Here is a 22883-nt window from a genome sequence, read left to right as displayed (position 1 = left end):
GGTGGTCTGTATCCCACCTTAGTTACTTTCCAAAAAGTCAGACGGAATAACTGTTAAGCATTTTCAAATAATTGCAACTAAAAAAGTAATTAACCATTTGAGGAGAGGAATCTTGGAATGATGTGGCCAAAGTATGACAACCTCAATTTGATCATTTTGGCTTCCAGGGAGAGTTCAGGCTCGATCTGTTCAAGGACTCATTTGTTTGTTATTTGACAGTCAACAGTATCCTTAGCATTCTTCTCTAGCATCACATATCAAATGAGTCGATTCTCTTTTTAGCTGCTTTCTTCATTGTCCAGCTCTCATATCTGTACATGGTGATGTAGAATACAATGGCTTGGATGATTATAACTTTAGTGCTCTTTACTCTTTAAGTTCTAAAGAATAATTCCTTGTCCTAATTATTTCATAGCCACCCTTCCCATTCCTAATCATCTTATTTCTTGACTGCAGTCTCTGTTCTGATCAGTGTTTGATCCAAGGTAAGGGAGATTTTCCTCATTGTCTAGGCTGAATTTATGTAGCTCCTCCATGGTCATTATTTTTGTTTTCTTTATATTCAGCAGCAAGCCTGTCTTAGTACTTTTTTCTTTGACCTTCCTAATTAATTGTTCCAAGTCTATTCTGCTTTCTGCTAGTAGTATGACATCATCCTATGTTCACTCCTCCTCCAGAATCTAAACTTACTCTTCATATGATATTTTCTGTGTTCAAGTTGAATACGTAGGGTGTTAAAATGTAGTCTTGCTTGACCCCCTTGCCTATTGGGACAAAGAGAATTAGTATAATAATCAATGCAGAGAAAAAAAGATGACAACATAAAGGGTAGCATAAGAGACCTCTTTCACAAGATCTGAGAATTCAAAGGCAAATTGAAACCAAGAGTGGAGATGCTATATGGCTAGAAAGAGAATATGTTACATGATCAAGAAGTGGTAAAAAGATAATGGAAACAAGAACTGTATGCAAGAGATGCAAGGATAACAGATTCATTCAAAGAAGAACCATTTGAAGATGAAACAATAATTTTAGAAAGTGAAGTGGAAACTGCATTCTAAGCACTTTGGAGAAATATTTATTTATTTATTTATTTATGTTATTTATACCCCAACCTTCAGCCCAATTACCAGGAACAAATGGCATACTAGTAAAGTGGCTTCAAGCTACAGAGCTGTCAAGAAATATGAAAAATAAAACAATGGCCTACAGATTGCAAATGTTCAAGATACATTGGAATGTGGGATTAATCTTCCATGCAAACAAAGTGATGCTCAGAATTTTAAAACAAAGATTTTCATATACGAAACTAGAAATACCAGATAACCAAGTTGGATTTGGAAAAGTTAGAGGCACTGGGGTGCATATTACAAACATACAGCACATAAATTTCCCCGCCCTTTCTCCCAAAAATACATTAATATATTTTCCCCCCAAATACATTAAATGTAACAATCCATTACTTTTTTCTTTTCTCCCTACATCCACGCATTCCAGCAATTGGATCAGGAATCGCTGCTTCCTGCTCCTCCATGTATGCATCCTTAGTATGAGAGCATCTGTTCACAGAAATAATGCTGGGGATGCTTTTTGTATTGTAGTGAAGGTCGATTGGTTGCCTTTCTAATCTAGATTTTAAATATTATTTTTCACATATGAAAATAATGCATCCTTCTTTTTCAAATGGCTGTGAATAGCCTCCAGCACATTTATTCCCTCTCAGCAGAAGGCAAAGTGGTCCTCTGGGCCCAAAAACTAACAGATCCATTTAATTTGCAATTATAGCTGTTAGATATGAATGTGACTGAAATGAGAAGCCTCCATATAAGGATAAATAGAAGATAGAAATGGTGTGCTTTGCAGCAGGCATTATTTCTGAATTCATGCATTGGTTTCTTAATGAGGTCAAGTAATAATAATTTAAAGAAACATACATACCATAACATTTTGTCTGAGAATAAAACACAAAGAACGTAAAAATCCTATTTAGATTTACTTACAGGTCATCTTTGCTGAGGGTTGATCGGGAAGAGTTTACCGAACAAAATCAGAAGAATGAACAGCATCACCATAATCCATGAAATAAGCACTTTCAGTCATTGTGTCTTATTCAAAATAATTCTCTGAGTGAGCAACTCACCCCTCAAAATATAAAAAACCCTGCTTTGTATAAAAACAAATTTAACAGTGCATTACTGCTAATTCCCTGGTAGTTTAATACTAGTTTTATTTATTTTATTTTATTTTTTAAAAAGAAAATGGGTGTTATGGAGGGGGGGGGGGCTCTGTGATTACTTGTGTGATGGGTATGAGAACAGATGCCACTTTATCACCTGGAAGAGAGAAAACCTCCTTATTGATGAGTAGCTGAAACATTCAGTTTGAAGCACCAGTTGGACAAACACTTAGCCTAAAGCAATAGCTTCTTTAGCAACCTCTGGCATCAAACAGAAGGGGCTAGAAATCACTTTTCATCTGATGCTGTCTTCCTGGGACAATAATTAGCACCAGCTACTAGACTCAGAGCTGCAGAGATAATCCCATCAATGCCAAAAGAAAAGGACATGTCAGAGGGAGGAGGTTAGAGAACAATATTGGTTGAGTAGGATCTTCTTATAGTTTACACATAACTACCGTGTTGTGCTTTCCCAGTGGAACATAAAATCCAAAATCAAGGAAGGACAGGAAGCTATTTGAGTGCACAATTAGCTATGCTTCATTTAGATAAGAAGTAGATAGATAGGGACAGATCATGAAGGGTCGGTGTTCTGTTTATTTGTGTAGCTGACATTTCTGTCTTTTCATTTCTTGTTTTCAAAATATTCCACAGCACAAATTTGCCAAGAGTTTGCCAAAATGAAATCTGTTTACATTTCAAGCCAATTTTAAAACAGGAGCAAAATGCAGCAACCAGTTTACAACATCCACAACACTCTTGATTCAATTCATCAGATAATGATGGGGGAGGCGGTGTGTCAGATTTCAGTGTGGGTTTGTGTTTGCAGGGAGGACAGAAGTCACTTGAAGGTACAAAGGCTTGCCCTGGAATATAATTGACATTAGACTGCAAAACAACTACAACAGAATAAAAAACAATACCAAACTATGATATTTAATGATCATTTACTGTGGTTATATTTCATTTTTGTAGCTCCCTTTAGACTGCAAATGCACTGCTGAAATAAAACCCCTCTAAATGCCATGGTTCAATACTATGGGATTCTGGGATTTGTAGTTTTATGAAATATTTAGCCTTTGTCAGAGAGCTCTGGTGCCACAACAAACTACAAATCCCAGATTTCCATAGCATTGAGCCATAGCAGTTAAAGTGTTGACAAACTAGTTTATTTCTGCAATGCAGATGCAGCCTTAGAACCCTTGAATTGTTTGAAACAATGCTTGCAAAGGCTGCAGTCCTTTATTCCCTTAGGAGGAAGGTCCATTGACGGGGGCTTAGGGGCTGCATTGATCAGCAGATTGATGAAAATCAAGTGTGCTGCTCTGTGCAAACATGGTGGAGATACTGTCACATTGCCAAGTGCAGAATAAAGATCCAAATGCAAAGCTTTCACACATAGAATGGTAAATGGAACTATTTTGTCGTTCACCTCAGGCAACAAAATATCATGGGCCAGGTCCATTTACTAGCATGGAATATCTTGTAGGGACTTACTGAAAAGGAATATAAGAATGATGTTGGGTCAGTGTTTTGAACATATTTATTATTACAGGTGTTTCTGCGCAGCTCACCAGTACCAGGCTGAGGAGAAATACTTCAGTGGGAACTCCATTTTGGATGGCACCTGAGGTGAGCTATATAATTTGGCTCCTATGGTTTGTTCTTAGTTCTGTTAAAATCTATTTTTAAGACTTTAACGCTTCAAAAATGTGTTCCCTGAATTCTCTAACCACCAGTAAAAGATACTAGAGAGCTAATTTTAGAGCTTACTTGAAGTAACTGATGTTATGTGGCAAACATCAGAAGGGAAAATAACCCCCCATCCTTGGAAAATAGTCCAAAACACACTGCAGTTTGAGTGTATCCAAATAGTCAAGTTTGAGACTGCTTTAACTGTCCTGGTTCAATGCTAGGGAATTCTGGAAACTGTAGTTTTATGAGACACTTAGCCTTATCTGTCAGAGTGCTCTGGTGCCACAAAAGATACCAAGGGCCCACTGTATTACTGATGCACTTACTTACATTAAACAAAAAATGTAATTTTTATTTGAGGAATTTGTGGAATGCTAGAAGTTCCCATATGTAATTTGGCCCTCAGAATTATCTTCAGGCCACAGTTCTTTTAATAGTAGTGTCCATCTATTGTGGTAGATTCAAGATGACAGCTTTTGGTCATTCTAGGTATGACCTCTCATAATCTAGAGTTGTGGGTTGGGATCATGGGGGAAGGAATAGCTGGCTGCAACATCTTAGCTTGTATCTAGCTTGAGAAAATTCAAGTTTGCCCAGGACCTACTTTATATATCTCCTGCCACTTTGATACAAAGGATCTTCAGAAGAGAAATCCCTTCCTGAGAATTTAGATAATCAATCCACCAGAGAACATACTACTGAGTCAGATGGGCCAATGATCTTATTCAGTGTTCATTTGTAGACAGGCAACAGCTGCAAGCATTGGATGGCAGTGGCACTTTGTAAACTTGCATTTATGTACCACAGTTAGTGGCAAACCATGCAGGAGGCTTCCAGACAAGACTTTTATTGTGCAGTCACCTGCTTCATTCACAGGCTGTTATCAAGGATGGGTACCTGCATGATGTCTGCATCCTAAATTGATGCCTATGGGAATTGTTTTTCTACTAGTTTTCTTTATTAACCAAGAAATGGTGGGGCAGTGGTGATGGTGATGGATCCAGCATTCCTGTAGAAGACATTCCTGTTTAAAAGAAACACCATTTGCTGTTAATGACAGGAAGATGTCTATTATATGTTTGGCATACTGTTTAAATCAGGTCTCAAAAGTCAGAAGCACGATGCCTCACCTCTGTCTATTCCTTGGCATACATTTTTCCCTTCTTGCTTTTCAGCAAAGACAGAATAGGAATGCCATTCAGCATAAAGCTCCTCTATTGAACAGTGGGTAAACATATCTGGCATACAAAGGATTCACCTTTCATGCCTGGGACATCATAATGACCTCAGTACAGTACTATGAACTATATTTTGACCATTTTTTCTATATCTCCTCCAAGATATGATCTTGATTTCCCAGAATTTCCTGATACAAATACCTCAGGAAGAAATTCAAAGAAACCCAATAGTGTCTTTGTCAGTGAGGCTTAGCCCCAGGCTGTAAAAAAAAAAAGGTCTCAGGTGCATGTAATGTGCACAATGGGAAATGCTGACTCAGAGGAAGCTGATGAAAGCATGGAGCTGTGCCATAACAGTCCAAAACTGCACTGTAGACATGAGACAGGAAGCTGATGAAACACAAGCAGGGGCTTGGATCAGAATCCTAGCAAGTGTTTGTGTATATGAGGAGGAATGCTCCAGTACACTATGATGAGTTTTGTGGATGTCGGTTGGTGGTGGAACATTATGTCAGATGGTGTAAATATTGTTGTATCGTGCTTGTAAATATTTCTGCTGCTACTAAGATTAAAAGCCTCTTTGAAAGAACCTCAGTTGTGATACTTCCAGACTCAGCAGTGGCATTTGTTTTTTTGGGTGGCTATCTTCTGTGTTTTCCCCAGCACTAATAGTCTTGTCAAAAGCCTGGTGTTTTTCCTTCTGTATCCTGTTTGAAACAGAGTTATATACTCCTTAAAAATGCATTTTGAAGCGTGTGAGAAACAATAAATGAAATAACAGAAAGTATCGAAAATCTTGAGGAAATCATTGTGTTTTTCATTAACATGAATAGAAAAATAATACATTTTCAGGATTTTAAAAAATGTTCCAAGAAACAATGTATAATTTTCAGTGATGTCCCTGAAGTGTTCAGTTGAATAAAGCCTTTCAGCTAGAAGCTCTGATTTCTGCTAGAAAAGCACTGCCTCTTAACTAACTGCAACAGATTTCTTTTGATTGATCTATCAAAATGATAACTCATAATGCCCAACTTGCATTTAAAATTGGCTCGACTACAGAATTGGCCAGGGACCTTTAATTACAATGCCTTTAAATAACTCTTAATGAAAAAAATTAGCTCCCAGCATAAGTGATAGAGTTCTGTGTAACTGAAAATGGTAACTTCAGTTTTCATGTTGTTTTGGAAATAATTGGAAATAAGCATTGTCTAATGCACACACTAATCCAAAAAGGACCCTGTCTCTGTCCCTTTCTTCCCTTCAGTATTTTCTGTTCACCACTCACTGGCCCACACCATCAGGCTCAAGGTCAGATCCCAGTTAATAGCTGGAGGTTTCTTTACTTTCTATTGAGCTTTACTTTCCCCTTTCTTTGATCTAGATGGACATCCCATCCTGTACTTGAGCTCTTTGTTTAAATAAAGAGGAGAGTTTGTGCCTACTAAATTCTAGGAGAATGGTACAATTTAGAGAGAAGGCAAGATGTACAGAGCTATTTAATTTTTGATGCCTCGCAGGCATTTGAAACTAATCATGCATAGACAGATTTGTTTCAATGGGGTAATAGAAAACAAAATCTAACCAAGAGATTTGTGCAGTCTCCAGAAAAACAGAATTTACAGAGAATGTGCTTTTTCTAATGCATAAGAACTGATAATATAATTTTTCTGTTCATTATGAACTCGTTCTTACTGTAACTATAATTTTGTAAATTATTCTCCAGTTTGATTATATTTATGCTGTGCTCTGGCAGAAGTGTTATGGAGGGATGCTCCAGACAAAGAAATAAATGACTATTGAGAACGGGGGTCACATCCAGGAATGGCTTTTCCATGGATGGCAAAGCAACATTCACATGAAGTACCTCTGCCTATTAATTCTCCCTATTTCCACACCACATTTCATCCCATTCAGTACCCCCTCCCACTCCCCAAAGGGCTGGCAAGGCTGATGTGAGGAGGAGCAGATGTCAGATTCTTTTCCTACTATCCCACTTGCACTTGCCTCTGCCTGGATTCAGTTACATATACATTTAGGTGCACACAACACACTGAGTTAGTGAATACATCAAAGGGAGGGAGAGATCAGAGGATCCTGCCACCATATCTGTCTGAACAGAATGGTAGCCTCTTTGGCAGGAACCCTAATTCTATGGCAGGAGATTATGTGCATGTAGTATGAATGCATAGATGTCAGGAATGTGGAGAATGGGCATAATTCTAGCTCTCTATTTCCATGAGTCCACTTGCACTGTGGAAAGGATTTATATTTTCAGTTTACATGGATGTGAGGAGGGAAAGAAAGAGGCTTTGGGTTTTTTTTGCCCATGTCTTGCTTTGTGTGAGATTGGATCAGTGAGTGCTGCCTCTTCAGCCTTTACTTTCATTTCAAATTATGCCCCCTATTATAATGTTGCTGCTGGTCTGTTGGGGAATCATATGTTGTTGTTGTTGTTGTTGTTATTTGCCTTCAAGTCACTTCTAACTTATGCCAATCATAAGGCGACCCTATCATGTTTTTTTTTTGGGGGGGGGGGGCGAGATTTGTTCAAAAGAGATTTGCCATTGCCTTCCCCTGAGGCTGAGAGCTTGTGACTTGCCCAAGGTTACCCAGTGAGTTTCATGACTGGGCTGGGAACTGAACTCTAATCTCCGGAGTCCAACACTCAAACCACTATGCCATGCTGGCTCCGTGGAATCATATATCTGCTATGTATTGATAGCAATTCAGTATACTTAGATATGGGTCCTTGTATAGCCAAGAGAGGAATATGCACAAAGTGCTTAGTAGATCTGGAGGACCCAAATATTTGCAGAAGAAATAGGAAACCACTTAAAGAAAGCCTTAAAGAAAGAAAAAAACCTAAATAGCTCAAGCAAAGACTGAGCACATTCGTTGGCTACAGAACATTGACTCACTGTTTGGAGGAGATGGAACTATAGGTTATCATGGAAACACAGGCCCCTACAGAGTCAGAGCTTAAAAAACACTTTGAAGCCCACAGCTGCTTAGAGACATGTGGCTAGGAACAATACTAGCATACACCTTCATTATAATATCCATGAAGGACACTGTGTCCTATAATATCCTTAATTATGTTGATGTGTTCAGTATATTTTATAGCAAATTTTAGAAGCATAATAATTTTGCAAAGGTCAGGAAAGTTACAACAAAGAAGTTGGTTGGAACATCCCATAGCATGCTTCCCCCTTGCTTATACAGGATTTAACATTTGTATAGCATATTTCAGTGTTCAAAGCAGGTCACTACCATTTCCTCAGTACTGCAGATAGGAATCTAAAGCTGAGATTGTACCCATTTGCTGATTGGTTTGTTGTGCTGACTGTGGATGGTAGATGTTACAGCACAACATCTGGAGAGCCACATGTTCTCTACGATGAGCACCATGATATAAAATATCATAGTGGCTTTTGTGCTAATGTCCACATGGATGCAAGATGTTTGGAAAGGGGAACAGGACCACAGTGCTGTCCACCTGTGAATACACACACTATCAGCCACACTCCCTCAGCATATGTGGGTCTGCTAGAGAGTGTATATGTGTATTGTGGGTATCATGTTGCAGATGTTAAGTTGAACGCCTATATGTAAGAGATGCAGGCTCCCTTCTTCACAATAGAGATGTGGAGTGTACACATGTAGTGTACATGCAGAGAATGTCTAAAGAATGCTGTTGTTCAATCCTGATCTACATAACGTACAATTTGAAGTGAGTCTCACAAGTCACTTCATTAGGGATCCATTGATTAACCATAAATAAAGCAGTCAGACCTTTCTGTGATGGGATTGACTGAAGATCATCAAACAATCCTCATAGATAGTATTTTTGCTACATTATAACCATGGTGATGTCTGTTCTTTAATTTTTCAGAAGGGAAGAAAACAAAAGGCAGTTGATTTTTGGTAGGCATAGCAAAATTGATAGTGATATCTCTCCTTCAGAGTCACTAAAGAAGGAATTCATTTACATGATTTCAGTGAAGTAATATTATAGGAAACAGATGTTTTAGAGAAGTTGATAAAGAACTTAAATAAACTAGAAATGGCTTAATGTCTCTCATAGTGATCCTGCCTTTGCCCCATTTTACTGTCTGTTAACAATAAAAGAAAACATATGATGGGTACACAAGGAGGTCTTTGTATCTAAGATGTATGTATTAAAACATCACCCTAGCAGGATGCTTGAGGATCATAGGGCAAATGGTTGCCAATTGTCTCCAATCATTTCTTTCAGTGGGATGAACACAAAATAGCAAAATGTTTTTCTTTGTTTCAGTTTTCACCTCTTTTTAAATCTTATTTACTAGGCTTTTGATGGGGACCACACACTGCAAGAAACCTAGATGCTAAGTCTGTCCTCATATCTACTTTGGCAACACCATTAAAGGATCTAATGATGTCAGCCACTTCATGAAGGCTTCATTCTGTGGCTCATTTTATAATGTGATATTGCCATCTTTTGTCAGTAACAACTTTTTTCATTCTGCATAGAGCAGCCAGACCGGTATTACAAACTGGACATCAGAAATAGCAATTTTCATGGATTTGACAGCTCTGGTGGGCAGAAGAGGAATTAATAAATACTTTTTGAGATGTAAATAGATATTTAGAAACCTGTGAGGGAATGTACCAGTTTTGCAGGTTGACCTCAAATTAGCTGTTGTGAAGCAAAGGAATTTAAAAGGAAGATTAGAGAAGGAGACTGAAGGTTTCCAATTCAATGGGAAGTTCCAGTCTATCACCAAAGGTTTGAATCAAACAATGGATTACAGAATGAAGATTGCAGTTAAGAAATTAGAAGGTTTGAATTGGAAAGAGCTGCTATGAAAGAACTGGACAAGATCCTAAAATGTAAAGATGTAAGTTTGAATACTAAAGAAATGATTAACAATTATCATCCACTTAGTCTGACATCAATACCAGGAAAAATTCTAGAGCAGATCATTAAACAGAGAGTTTGTGAACATCTAGAAAGCAATGCCATAATCACAAAAAGTCAACATGGGTTTCAGAGAAAGAGGTCATGCCAGACAAATCTAATCTCTTTTTTTGATAAAATTACTAGCTTATTAGATGAAGGGAATGCTGTGGATATAGTATATCTTGATTTCAGTAAGGCTTTTGACAAAGTTCCCCATGACATTCTTGCAAACAAGCTAGCAAAATGTGGGCTAGACAAGGTAACTGTTATACGGATTTGTAATTGGTTGACTGGCCGAACCCAAAGGGTGCTCAACAATGGCTCCTTTTCATCCTAGGGAGAAGTGACCAGTGGGGTCCCACAGGGCTCTATCCTGGGCCCAGTGTTATTCAACATCTTTATCAATGACTTGGATGACAGAATTGGGAGCATACTTATCAAATTTGCAGATGACACCAAATTAGAAGGAGTAGCTAATACCCCAGAGGACAGGATCAAGATTCAAAATGATCTGAATAGACTAGAAAGCTGGGCCAAAGCTAACAAAATGAATTTCAACACAGAAAAATGTAAGGTACCGTACCGCACTTAGGGCGGAAAAATGAAATGCATAGATATAGGATGGGGGACACCTGACTGAACAAGACTACATGTGAAAGGGATCTGGGAGTCCAAGTAGATCATAAGTTGAACATGAATCAACAGTGCAATGCAGCAGCTAACAAGGCCAATGTGATTTTAGGCTGCATCAATAGAAGTATAATGTCTCCATCAAGAGAAGTAATAGTGCCACTCTATTCTGCTCTGGTCAGGGCCCACCTGGAATATTGTGTCCAGTTCTGGGCACCACAATTTAAAAAGATGTTGAGAAACTGGAGTGTGTCCAAAGGAGGGCGACTAAAATGGTGAAGGGTCTGGAAACCATGCCCTATGAGGAACGACTTAGGGAGCTGGGTATGTTTAGCCTGGAGAAGAGAAGGTTAAGGGGTGATAGGATAGCCCCGTTTAAATACCTGAAGGGATGTCATATTGAGGAGGGATCGAGCTTGTTTTCTGCTGCTCCAGAGACTAGGACCCGGAGCAATGGATGCAAGCTACAGAAAAAGAGATTCCACTTCAATATTAGGAAGAATTTCCTGACAGTAAGGGCTGTTTGACAGTGGAACAAACTCCCTCAGAGTATAGTGGAATCTCCTTCCTTGGCAGTTTTTAAACAGAGGCTGGATGGCCATCTGTTGAGGATGCTTTGATTTAGATTTCCTGCATGTCAGGGGGTTGGACTGGATGGCCCTTGTGGTTTCTTCCAACTCTGTGATTCTATAGTCCAAGCCATTGTACAGTGTGCCCACATTATACGCAGACGCACTATATGCCGCTTTCAGGGAGCCGCACGGGAACGCTCAGGGCAGCACGTCCCATTCAGATGAATGGGGCGTGCGCCCAAGGCACACGTGCACCACTGTGCCGCTGCCACATGCATGAGCCCCATTACTTTCAATGGGGCTCGAGCATACACATTTTTTTTATGTAGGGGGGTCCGGAACGGATCCCCCACATTAAAAAAAGGGCACACTGTATTCCCCATCACCATGTATGGATGCGAGAATTGGAAAGTGAAGAAAGCCGAGAGAAAGAAAATAAACTTTGAGATGTGGTGCAATTGAAACAATTTCTCTGGCATCAAATACCATCATCTTATTATTTTTTTCTCATATTATATGATGATAACTCTTTCAAGTCTAGTGTCCACATTTTCTCCCAATGTTCCATCTCAATGTTATAACCCAAATTCTGGGCCCAGTTTTTCACTTGTTTCATTCATATCCAGAGTGAATTTGCTGGCTGAAAACACGTACATTGCTGGCTTATTCAAGTGTTAAATATTACATTTAATGTCTACATCTGGAGAAGGAAGAGTAGAAGCAGTTAAAAAAAACACCACTGAAGGTCAGTATAAAATTATTTCAAATGAGTAAGTCAGACCCTTCTGCATGCCACCCTGTTCCCCGAGACCTAGAAATCTGAAGATAACTCTATTGGATGGTTGTTGTAGAATCTGTGCAGGTTTTCTGAAAAGTTGGATGCTACATTTTATTTGCAGAACTTGGCTAGTTTGTTTTGCCCTCTTTGGAGCACAGGTAATGGTAGAGAACCATATTCAGCGTTCTGTGTGGGCATGCACTGATTCATTTTTGGCATAATGTTGGCATACTTCATAATAAACTGCTTAGCTATTGCAAGGGTTGGTTTCATCCCCAGGGGGGTTCACCCCTTTTACACTCCAGCTTGGTAGATCAGCAGCACTAATTGTACAGTGCAAGTCTCCTGCTACCCTTGTGCCACAGTTGTAATCATTCCATGTTATACATTGTGTGCCTGGAGCTATGCTTTTTATGCATGTACTGTGCATTTGGAGACCAAAGCAGGGCAAAGAGTTGTTTTATGATTCATTACTGTGTGAGATCTTTAACAGGGTGCTTGTGCAATCATGTGGATTCTCTCCACTTAGAACTAGCCTTATTGCAATTTGAATCGTGCCCTCTGTACTTGTGTCCCTTTGTGGTGCTTACTTCTTCTTGATTTTATGTCAATTTATATGTTAACTTCTAATTTGTGCTCACATTCAGTTATCAGTCTGTGCAAACCATACAGTTACTGGAGCAGGTAAAGGATGAAATAGAAGTGCAAGCACACATATAGATTATATGTAGGTTAATACAGATTTTGGAAAAGTTTTGTCTTTGGAGTATGGCTCTCAGATCCTCCCCCCTCAATATGCTGGCCAACTTGCCTGAGGGAATTGGGAGATATAGCGCAAAATGTTTCCAAGCTCTTCTATTCTGGAGTTCCCATTTCACTGAAAGAAGCACCTCAAAGTGAAATTTTGGATTCTGTATCCAAACTGGTAGGCTTGCCATGTTTTGTGGATGTGGAATATATTTTTAAGTCTAATGTCTTATAAATTCATTTGAAAGAAGAATGAAATCCCATCCCATTAAAATTTTCCACTCAGTTTACCCCAGATAATCCTAACATAGGCACTCAACTAATCATGAAATATTTCCTCGCATATGTAATAACTCTTTCAGCAAAATACTGAAGACAGAGTGGGGTTCAGGCTAGGAAATTGTGCCATTTCATGGAGTGAAATGTTTGTTTGGGCCTTAAGTCTGAATGCACATGGTACATACTTCTGACTGATCCAGCCTTATTCCTGTTGCAATCAGCACTATTTTCAAACTCTGGGAATTTAAGATTGCTGTGATCTCTTTTCTCGGTGTGTTTTTAAGTCCCACGTGAATTTACATCTGTCTTAGAGGTAACATTTTTGGTATTGTTGTTGTGTGCCTTCCACACAGCGCTTTCCTCTGACTTCTTCAAATTTCTCCACCTTTCATCAGTTTGATTTCCAGTCTTTTTACAGGAATCACTGGATCACCACTCTTGGAGCAACTGACTACATAACATGTTAGAAGATGTGTGGCCATGTTGTCTCTTTTTTTGCAATGTTGCCATGGCATCATGGCAGCATTACCTCCCCTCCATTTTATGTTTTTACTTATGTACAATCCAGCTTTCTTCGGTCATTTCCTGATGGTAATCTCTCTAACTTTCCTGATGCAGTTCTCTAAATACAATAAGAAGTTTACTAAGAGGTGTGGAAAGCAAACAAGCTGTCAGATGTTGTTTTTCAACATATCTGGGGGGAAAGCCCCCAAATATGGTGTATTAGTGGTTAAGACACCAGTTCTAATGATCGGAAGATCAGAAGGTTGGCAGTTTGAGGCCCGAGTGTTGCATGATGCGGTGAGCTTCCATCACTAGTCCCAGCTTCTGCCAACCTAGCAGTTCGAAAGCACCTGAGCAGTTCTCAGACAATGCTGGCTCTGAGATCAGCACCATCGCCTACAGTTGGTTACGACTATAATAATAAAGTTTATTTTTATTTCCCTCCTCTCCCAAGGATCAAGGCAGGATTACATCAATAAAAATGATACAATAATACAATATATGATCAATAAAACACTAATACTGAATTAACTGACATTCCTATTAGTTCTCTAACAACTCATCAATTCATCAATAACCAGCAATCATAGTCAGGAGTGGAGCAATTGTCATAACCTTTTATATGGAGTCTGGTAGATAAGCCCGCCGGAAGAGATCCGTTTTGAGTTCCTTCTTCAAGTTCTCTAAGTTAGTGATAAGACGGATCTCTCCTGGAAGGCTATTCCATAATTTTGGAACCGCAGCAGTAAACGCCCTATGGGAAGTTGTCATTAACCTAGTGTTATGATGTTCCAATAAATACTTCCCAGATGTTCTGAGAGTGTGGGGCGGATTGTGTAGGGAGAGGGGTTCCCACAAGTAACTCAGGCCTGAGTCATGTAGGGCTTTAAAGGTAATAACCAACACCTTATACTGTGCCTGGAAGCTAATTGAGAGCCAGTGAAGAGGTTTTAACACAGGTGCTATATGGTCAAACCTAGATTTACTGGTGACCAATCTGGCTGCCCCATTTGAACCAACTGAAGTTTCTGAACTTGGTATGAGGATAGCCCCAAACAGAGCGCATCACAGAAATCTAAATGAGAGATTACAGTGCATGTACCACTGCTTCAAGGTCCTTTTGGTCCAGGTAGGGATGCAGTTGGCGTATCAACCAAAGCTGATACCAGGCACTCCTGGCCGTTGCATCTATTTGAGATGACAAGTGCAAAGACGCATCCAGGAGTACTTCCAAACTGCGAACCTCATCCTTTGGGGAAGTGTGACCCCGTCCAGGACTGGTTGACAAAACTCCATCTCTGGACTTGGGGTATCTATCACAAGTACCTCCATTTTCTCTGGATTCAACCTGAGTTTGTTTTCCCTCATCCAGCCCATTACCGACCCAAGGCAGGCATTGAGAGGAGAGATGCCATCCCTAGACACTGCAACAGTCGGAGACATAGAGAAATAGATTTGGGTGTCATCAGCATACTGATGACACCGTGCTCCTTGTTTCCGGATGATCTGACCCAGCGGCTTCATGTAAATGTTAAACAGCATGGGGGACAGAATGACGCCCTGAGGGACACCAGATGTCAACTCTCTTTTAGAAGAGCAGCTGTCCCTCAGTATTCATGTCGAGGGACTACCTTTACCTTTTTTTTTTTAACCTCTAGAGGGTATGGGGGCATTTTCACTATTTGGGGATTCCAAAAAAGGCCAGCCCTGGGCCTAAATTGTCCAGGGGGCAGAAAATGTCGTGGAAATGAACCACACACCCTGCTAGTGAAGACTTTGGGGCATTTCATGGCATTTTTCTTTAAAAAACATTTTTTTAAAAAAAATCAAAAATTTCCTTACACACCACCTAGAGTGCATTAGCCCAATTTTCAAAAAGACCTCTGAGGGTTCTGGGGGCCACAAAAAGAGCTTTGAGGGCCACATGTAGCCTGTGAAGTTTTCACATAGCCTTTCGTAGACTTGGTCTTATTTTTCAGATGCATGGAGAAAGGCAAATGACCCAGGAAATATCTACTCTATGCATCTGAGGAAGTAGACCAATTCTACAAAAGCTTATGCTACAAGTTCTTTCACACAGTTAGTCTCAAAGGGGCTGCAAGATCCCTTTGCATACTGATATTCCAGATGAACATGACTATGAAGATTTTCACATGGCATCGTTATATCGTTTCTTTATCGTCCCAAAAGTAGTGGAATTGTCTTAACAGATAGACGATTCCAAAAGATTTTCACATGAGGCTGTTAGTGTTCTTAAATCGTTGATATATCAGAATTCAGCAATAAATGATTACAAAACGATTTCAAAACAGTTACATTCACACACTGGTCACAGCAATGATTTAAGAATGATTTAGCAATGATTTAAGAACACTAACAGCCTCATGTGAAAATCTTTTGGAATCGTCTATCTGTTAAGATGATTCCACTACACTTTGGGACAATAAAGGAACGATATAACGATGCTGTGTGAAAATCTTCTATGTCTCTGAATCAGAAGGGCAGTAGAAGTGCTTGAGCTGAATTAGATAACAAAGAAAGCATGCTTTTGTATGGTCTACTTGGACAAGGGGGAAATTACTAACTTGTGTCAGTAATGTATATTAACTTGTGTTAATGTAGCATCTTCCATGTTTTTATCTGATAGGTCATTGCTTGTGAACAGCAGTATGACTACTCCTATGATGCCCGTTGCGATGTGTGGTCTCTTGGGATCACAGCTATTGAATTGGGTGATGGTGATCCACCTCTGTTTGACATGCATCCTGTGAAGACACTTTTTAAGATCCCAAGGTATGGCACTAGGTGGCTCTCTTGGCTTGCTAGTTCACAAAGGGAGCAGCGTGTCAATAGTGAAAATACATATTTGGTGCATCATTGCACTGTATGTTACCCTAATTGGGAAATGTGTGCAAAGAGATGTTCTTATTAAGAAAAGTCTCATTTACCCTGATTTACATATTTACAGTGAAATATTCTGTGTTACAAGGGCTCAGCATTTCAATAGGCACCCTTAATACATTGAATTTGCAGAGTATATGGGAAAGATGACTTGTTTCCCAAGAACTAAAGATCTTTATTATTTTTTTTAAAAAAATACGTTTTAAAGATATTTTTTCATTGAAGATAATGTTTGGGTTGTTGTGCAACAAATATAATTTTGAAACTGTTAAGTTTCTCTCCTCTAATACTATTTACGCTTCCACACCCAAGGTTTGTTTTTTTTTAGTTTTGGTGTTGTCTCCTAGCTGAAGGAGCCAGGTTTCCACAGGCCACTGTGAAATGTGAATTAATTACGGAGCAGTTGTGACAAAAGGGGTGTGTGTGTTGTGTGTGTGTGTGTGTGTGTGTGTGTGTAGGACTTCTCACAAGGGGTTGTCCTGGGTTGATTGCCAGTTGGGGTATGTCTGCTTTTCTTGATATTCCATTTTGCGAAAGGATAGCCACTGGCTATTAGCAATTTGAAAGCATAGATAATGAAAATATTTGACCTTTTGTTATCTGTACAATCACACAATTATCATGGGGCTTTTGACAACTTCCCCTGATTGCTATTTGCATTTCTGATTAGGTCTATTTATATGCAGATGAGGCTCTCCAACATTGTGCATCATATTATCTCTACTACGCAACCCAGACTAGAACCACCATTGCTCTTTCTAAAAATTATTCAAACTTAAGCAGCAATTCATCTCTATTTTCCCCCCTTGCACAGGTGTAGAACAGGCTGCAGCAATTAAGGCAGTGAGGGAGGCTTAACATTTTCAGACAAATGCCCATAAATTTTACTAGGCTGAGGCTGTAAACAGCTTTCATGAATAACAGTCATGATGGAGTCCTCTAAAATATCAGCAGGTGATGCGGAGACCTATGGAACAGGACGCAGTGATGTTTATCTTGCTGTGTATGATTTATCTCTTTCTAAACAGAATGTGGCTTGTAAGTCTGCATGATGAACGAATTATGGGGGATCTTTTTATAGGGGACAAATAGCAAATTTAATAAATAAGTCTCTTAATAGCCTGTCTCTTTTATGCCATTGCAACTTCACTACTAGTGCAGAGTACAAAAGGTTTGGTGTTATTATGTTAGCATTTGTGGACATCATGGGGGACTGCATGGAATATTTGTTTTTCATTTAGAAAGATGTGATAACTCCAGAATCTGGCATCAGACATGTTGATGGAGCATTATGTGCTACAGCATTATATTTCCATGTTCCTCTTTGGAGAGACTTACTGCTGAAATGGAAGAGAACTGAATGGAAACATTAATTTTCCAGTGTTTTAAAAAGGTGTCTTCAAGGTCAGGGGTATGTAGTAGCCTTACAATGCCCAAATGATTCTGTCTTCCGTCTCTCAACACCATACTCATACTGGTGCTATAGGAAAAGAAAGCAATAGGTAGAGAAACCAAAAAGTAACAACAATAATGTTAAAAAACCAGTACATTCATTCACTGCTGCCTAAGCATGAGGCAGTGGTAGCTGTAGGTATTGGCAGTTGCTTAGCAACATCCAGGTGCCTTCTTTATTTTTCACCAATGTAATAGTTTATACATAACTCAGACGTCTAAATAAAATAGAAAATGTACACTGAGCAGAAATGCTCCTTGCTTAGTCAGTATATTGGGAAATAAAGAAATGAGTCAGAAGAAACCATTTTTCTGTAGGTTTCTGTGTATCAGAGGATGTGTGACATTAATCATGTGTCCATGAATGCTGGATTTTTCACATGATTAACCAACATGTAGGGGGCAGTCTGGATTTGGACCCTGTAGTAGAGTCGTGTGAAAGGAGGGGTTTTTCACCCTTTGTACCCACTTTGGTCCCAATCCAGGTTGGCCCACCTGTTGCACATCTGCTGCTTGCATAGGGAGAGAGTTTCAAGGGAAGTTTCATTGCAAAATACTGTATATTAATTATAGCAACAGAGTAGAACAGAACAGCATTTAATCGGGAAATAGATGAAGACAGCTGAGTTCAGAAACAGGACAGGCAATGTTATGAAGTATTGATTTGCTGTACCTGACTCATTTTTGCAAAGCAATTTTCTTTCTCTTCCTATTATTTTGACTTCATTAATTCTGCATGGCCATTTTTGCTGACTGGATTGGTCTGCCTCCTAATTGAGGGGTTGTAAATGCCACTCACAAGACACAGCATGTGGCACCCTCATTTTTAGTAACCTGAAATGATTTCACCCCTATTACACTACAATCAAAGCTACTGATGAATTATATTTTTGCATTTCTAGCAGCTTTTGCAGGGTACATAACTTCCCCAGCTAGAAACAGAGGTAAAGCTGGGCATGAATGTCTATGCATGGTGTCCCCAGATAGAATTTGGTGAAGCACAGGAATATAATATGGTATATAATGGTAAGAGAACAAGAAGATCCCTTAGAACCTTGTGGCAGATACATCATAGGCATGTGCATGTGTGTATACACAGATGCACACACTTCACATGAGACTCGGAGGAAAAAAAATCACCCATCAACCATAACAGAATCTGACATGGTTGCTAAAGTAGTGTTTTGTGGTAACTGTTTCCCCCTTAATCCACATTCAGTAATACCTTTATGAAGTCAACCAAAAAGGCACAAAAATGTGTGTAAGCTTTTGAAATCTTCAGATCTCTTCATCAGAAAATATGTTACCAAAAGCAGGCAAGGGACAAACTTGTTCTTCAAGCTGCATAGTCTGAGTGTTGTCTTGAGACTGTCTTGAGAGGGAAGGATTTGCAAACTCTTTCATGTTAAGTGACCTTAGCTCCATAGCTTACATCTGGGCTATGTTGCAATTCTTGTCATATTCTAATGACCCCAGTTAATAAGGCTAGCAATGAAGAGAAAACCTTTGACTACAAATCTTATTCCATATTCATGGCTCCATCTGGATTTCAGGAACAACACCCAATTTATTGTGATAGGGATGATGAGCCTGTATGAGCCTCAGATTTGCACAGATTTGCCATTCCAATACCTTTCTGAGGAAAGGAGCAGTGGTTTTGAAATGGAATGGCTTGAAATGACTAGTGATAAGAACATTAACCTATCAGTCAGGGACGTAGCTAGGATTTTAGGAAGGGGGGGGGGTTCCAGACTAAGTGCCACCATTATAATGGGGCTTGGGTGCAGTGGCGCAGCAGCACACACCATTCATTTTTCTAATGGAAGGGGGGGTCCGGACCCCAAGATCCCCCCCCCCGGCTATATCCCTGTTTCAATTAATTTGCAACAGCTAATTTTAGCATTCTGTCCAAACCACTCATTTTCAATTTGCAACAGAATGATGCAAAACATTTCACTCTCCCATGTGTTTGTGTGCCTGTGTGTGTGTGTACATTGCATTACAAAGAGGTAATGCTGTAATAAATAGCATTATTGCTTGCATAATGCCTGGAATGGCAAGAAACATCATGGACAGCAGCACTACTGGTAATAGCTTCCTTTGGAAGATAGAGTGAACAGGAACTGGACACTTCAGCTGTCTTTGAAATTGTTGATTTCTTAACAAATATACTGTTGATGTACTCAAAATTCAGATGACATGCTTGGAAATGAGAATTTGGATTGTTTACCTTGTGGTGGCTTGATGTAATGAAATGCAATAATGGCACATGCAGACATTGTTTTTGGTGGTGGAGGGAGAAAGCTTGTTAAGGAAGAACTTAGAGAAGTTGTTTGGTGTGTCATTGCTGTTGTGTGCTTTCAAATCATTTTTGCTTTAAGGCAAAAACTATCACAGGGCTTTCTTGGCAAGATTTGATCAGAAGAAATTTGCCATTGCCTTCCTCTAAGGCTGAAAGAGTGTAACTTGCTCAAGATTACCCACTGGGTTTCCTTAGATGAGCAGGGATTTGAATCCAGGTCTTCTAGATCCTTGTCAAACATTCAAATCACCACACCATGCTGACTAGTAGCTCTCTAAATAGAAGCATGGCTAAATCCTTCCTACTTATATGAAATACACCCCCACTGATTTCAGCTTTAACTATCTTATATGTACAAAATTACATATAGGAAAGGGTACAGACTTTAATGTGTCTTTTAAGCATTGACTACTGAAATGCCTATCCATTCAGCTTTTGCTCCAGCCTGGTGATTACCAGATGCTCCTGGACTCCATAGCCTGACAGCCTGGCTCATGACCAGTGGTCAGGGATGTTGGGAGTTGTGCCCCAAAATGTCATCAGGAGGATGACAGATATGGCAGTGATGCCAAACTTTAGGCACAGGTCATGAGATCAGTGTCCAAGTCCTGGCAATGATAAAGTTGCTTGATTTGAAATATTAGTGACATTCAGCACTGCTTATTTATAACATATACTTTTTAGCTTATTTTCTCTAGATAACAATAATGATGTTATTTACTTGAGCCATCAACCATTTTCTCCAAGAAACACACACACACACACACACACACACACACACACACACACACACACACAGGGCTGAAAAGATGTTTGTCTTCATGGAATAATCATTTTTAGTAGATAAACACTGCTTGAAGAATTTATGGACCCAATTTTACTTTTAAAATGGTTTGTTCTAATGACAAGCCAGTATTGGATAATCTTTTGCTTCATGTTTATATGCCCAAGCGTACACACACAGATGGATGAGGTTAAAAATATATTCCAAATTACCAACTTTGCCAGACCCGATCACCTTCTATTCATAATTTAGACCCTTCTGTTGAAGATTTGAAAATATATTCTAGACAGATGACATGTTAACAGAATCATTTCATGGTTCAGTGTCTTCTCAGTATGATTTATCTTTATCTCTAGGCACTGGAGGTCCCTATTTGGGAGATTTATGAGCTAAGTCCCAAATCTATTTTGATGAAACAGAATGTGTGTGTTTATTGAAAAGTAAAATCTTAACATTTGGTTTAAGATGATGCTTCCTTTTCATGATCCATTTTGGAAGTCAGCCTGATTCATGCAACTTCTTGTTTCTGATTCATATAATTAAAAAGACTGTGTTGTTGTTGTTAAGTACGGACTCAATACAAGAAGCACTGTAGGTTTCAGCCTAAATTTAACATGGAGACCAAAATGAAATTGAATCAGTGTAGGAACAAATGGAATGAAAGTAACCACTGAGAATTCCTCTTTGCGCAGCCAAGCTCAGAACCCTGCATGTTTTCCCCATTTGCTGCTAAATAAGCTTTAAGCGCATCAGGGCAGCCCATTGGCTTCTTTCACTACAAATTGCCTGGGATAATGTGCAGTAGACCTAGGAAGAGCAAGACTGGCTCTGTGGGATCACAAAGCTCCCAGTTTCATGATGATTCTCTGGTATGATGATATTTGTGTCCTTTCTTGAACTGCCTGCATCTCCACCACTAATTCATTGTAAGAAGTTATGTTTAAGCCTCATGGAAGGAACAGGAGTCCTATTGTGCTGAGTGAAAGAAAAGGATTTGAGGCTTGGAGGAAAGAAGACTCATTCCCCCATTTTCCCCATGAGGTGACAATATAACTCTGTTTCAAGTACAGTATGTTAACTGGAGAAATGAATCTACTTGTAGTTAACATATACACAGCAGTGTGTTTAAGAGCAGTGCTCCTGACAGTGGTGACCTGTGGACTGGTTTTGTGGCCCATTGACTTCTAATATGTAAAAAATTTCCAGGAAAGAAAGATACATTTGTAACCAATGGGCACAAATATGGTACCAATGTCTGGTATATTGTTGGGGGGAATTTGCCTGTCCTTCACACCAGAGAGCCTAAGAAGCACTGTTTTCACAGTTAATTCTTCCTCATTTTAAACCCTGCAAATACTTGTGTAAAAAGAGTGAAATAGATTTGCCCCAATTTATATAATATTGTTTGGGAAGTATGTGTAGAAGCCACCCTGTTTTGCACCCATAGATGCTCAAACAAACAAATATATTATTTTAAATGCAAGTTCTGATCTGAGAAGGAAGGGAACTGCCTTATGACCATGTCTCATTATTTACCATCATGTTTTCCTTCTGTAGTTAATTGATAGGTACATTTGCACTCAAGTCTTAGAAATGGGCCTAGAATGTCCCATCCTATTCCTGCAAATTCAAAAATCCCTCCTTTTAGTCTGAGACTAATTTTGAACCTGTGTCATGCTGTCACTGGGAGCTGGGAAAAGTCCAGTCCTGCTTATCACCTTTCTTCCTCTCATCTATCGCCCACCTGGCATCCTGTCCCCCGCCCCCCAGCTTCTCTTATCGCTGCTCCAGAAGCAGGAGATCAGAGGGAGGGAGGGGAAAGATTTTCCTCCTTCCCTCCCACAATATCTGCAGTGACTAGGGCAATGAATGCTGAGAAATTATATAATCAACAATTGCTTCCCCTTTCATGACACCCCAGATCTGTTGCCTGGAGCATCCAG

General features: G+C 39.4%; 1 protein-coding gene across 7 annotated transcripts in view; it reads left to right on the top strand.

Annotated features, from left to right (window-relative positions):
- MYO3B (myosin IIIB) overlaps nucleotides 1-22883 on the top strand; it is a 395071-nt gene that overhangs the window by 70507 nt on the left and 301681 nt on the right. For all 7 annotated transcript variants that reach the window (XM_089519779.1, XM_089519780.1, XM_089519778.1 and 4 more), the window contains 2 exons: nucleotides 3732-3808; nucleotides 16149-16294. In XM_089519779.1, coding sequence (XP_089375905.1) covers nucleotides 3732-3808; nucleotides 16149-16294 — 223 coding nt within the window. The remainder of the gene's footprint in view (nucleotides 1-3731; nucleotides 3809-16148; nucleotides 16295-22883) is intronic.

The sequence above is a fragment of the Sceloporus occidentalis genome, unplaced genomic scaffold (assembly GCF_023333645.1).
Source record: "Sceloporus occidentalis isolate IW3139 unplaced genomic scaffold, rSceOcc1.0.p SCAF_4, whole genome shotgun sequence".
NCBI lineage: Eukaryota > Metazoa > Chordata > Lepidosauria > Squamata > Phrynosomatidae > Sceloporus > Sceloporus occidentalis.
This window is presented reverse-complemented; position numbering and strand designations above follow the sequence as displayed.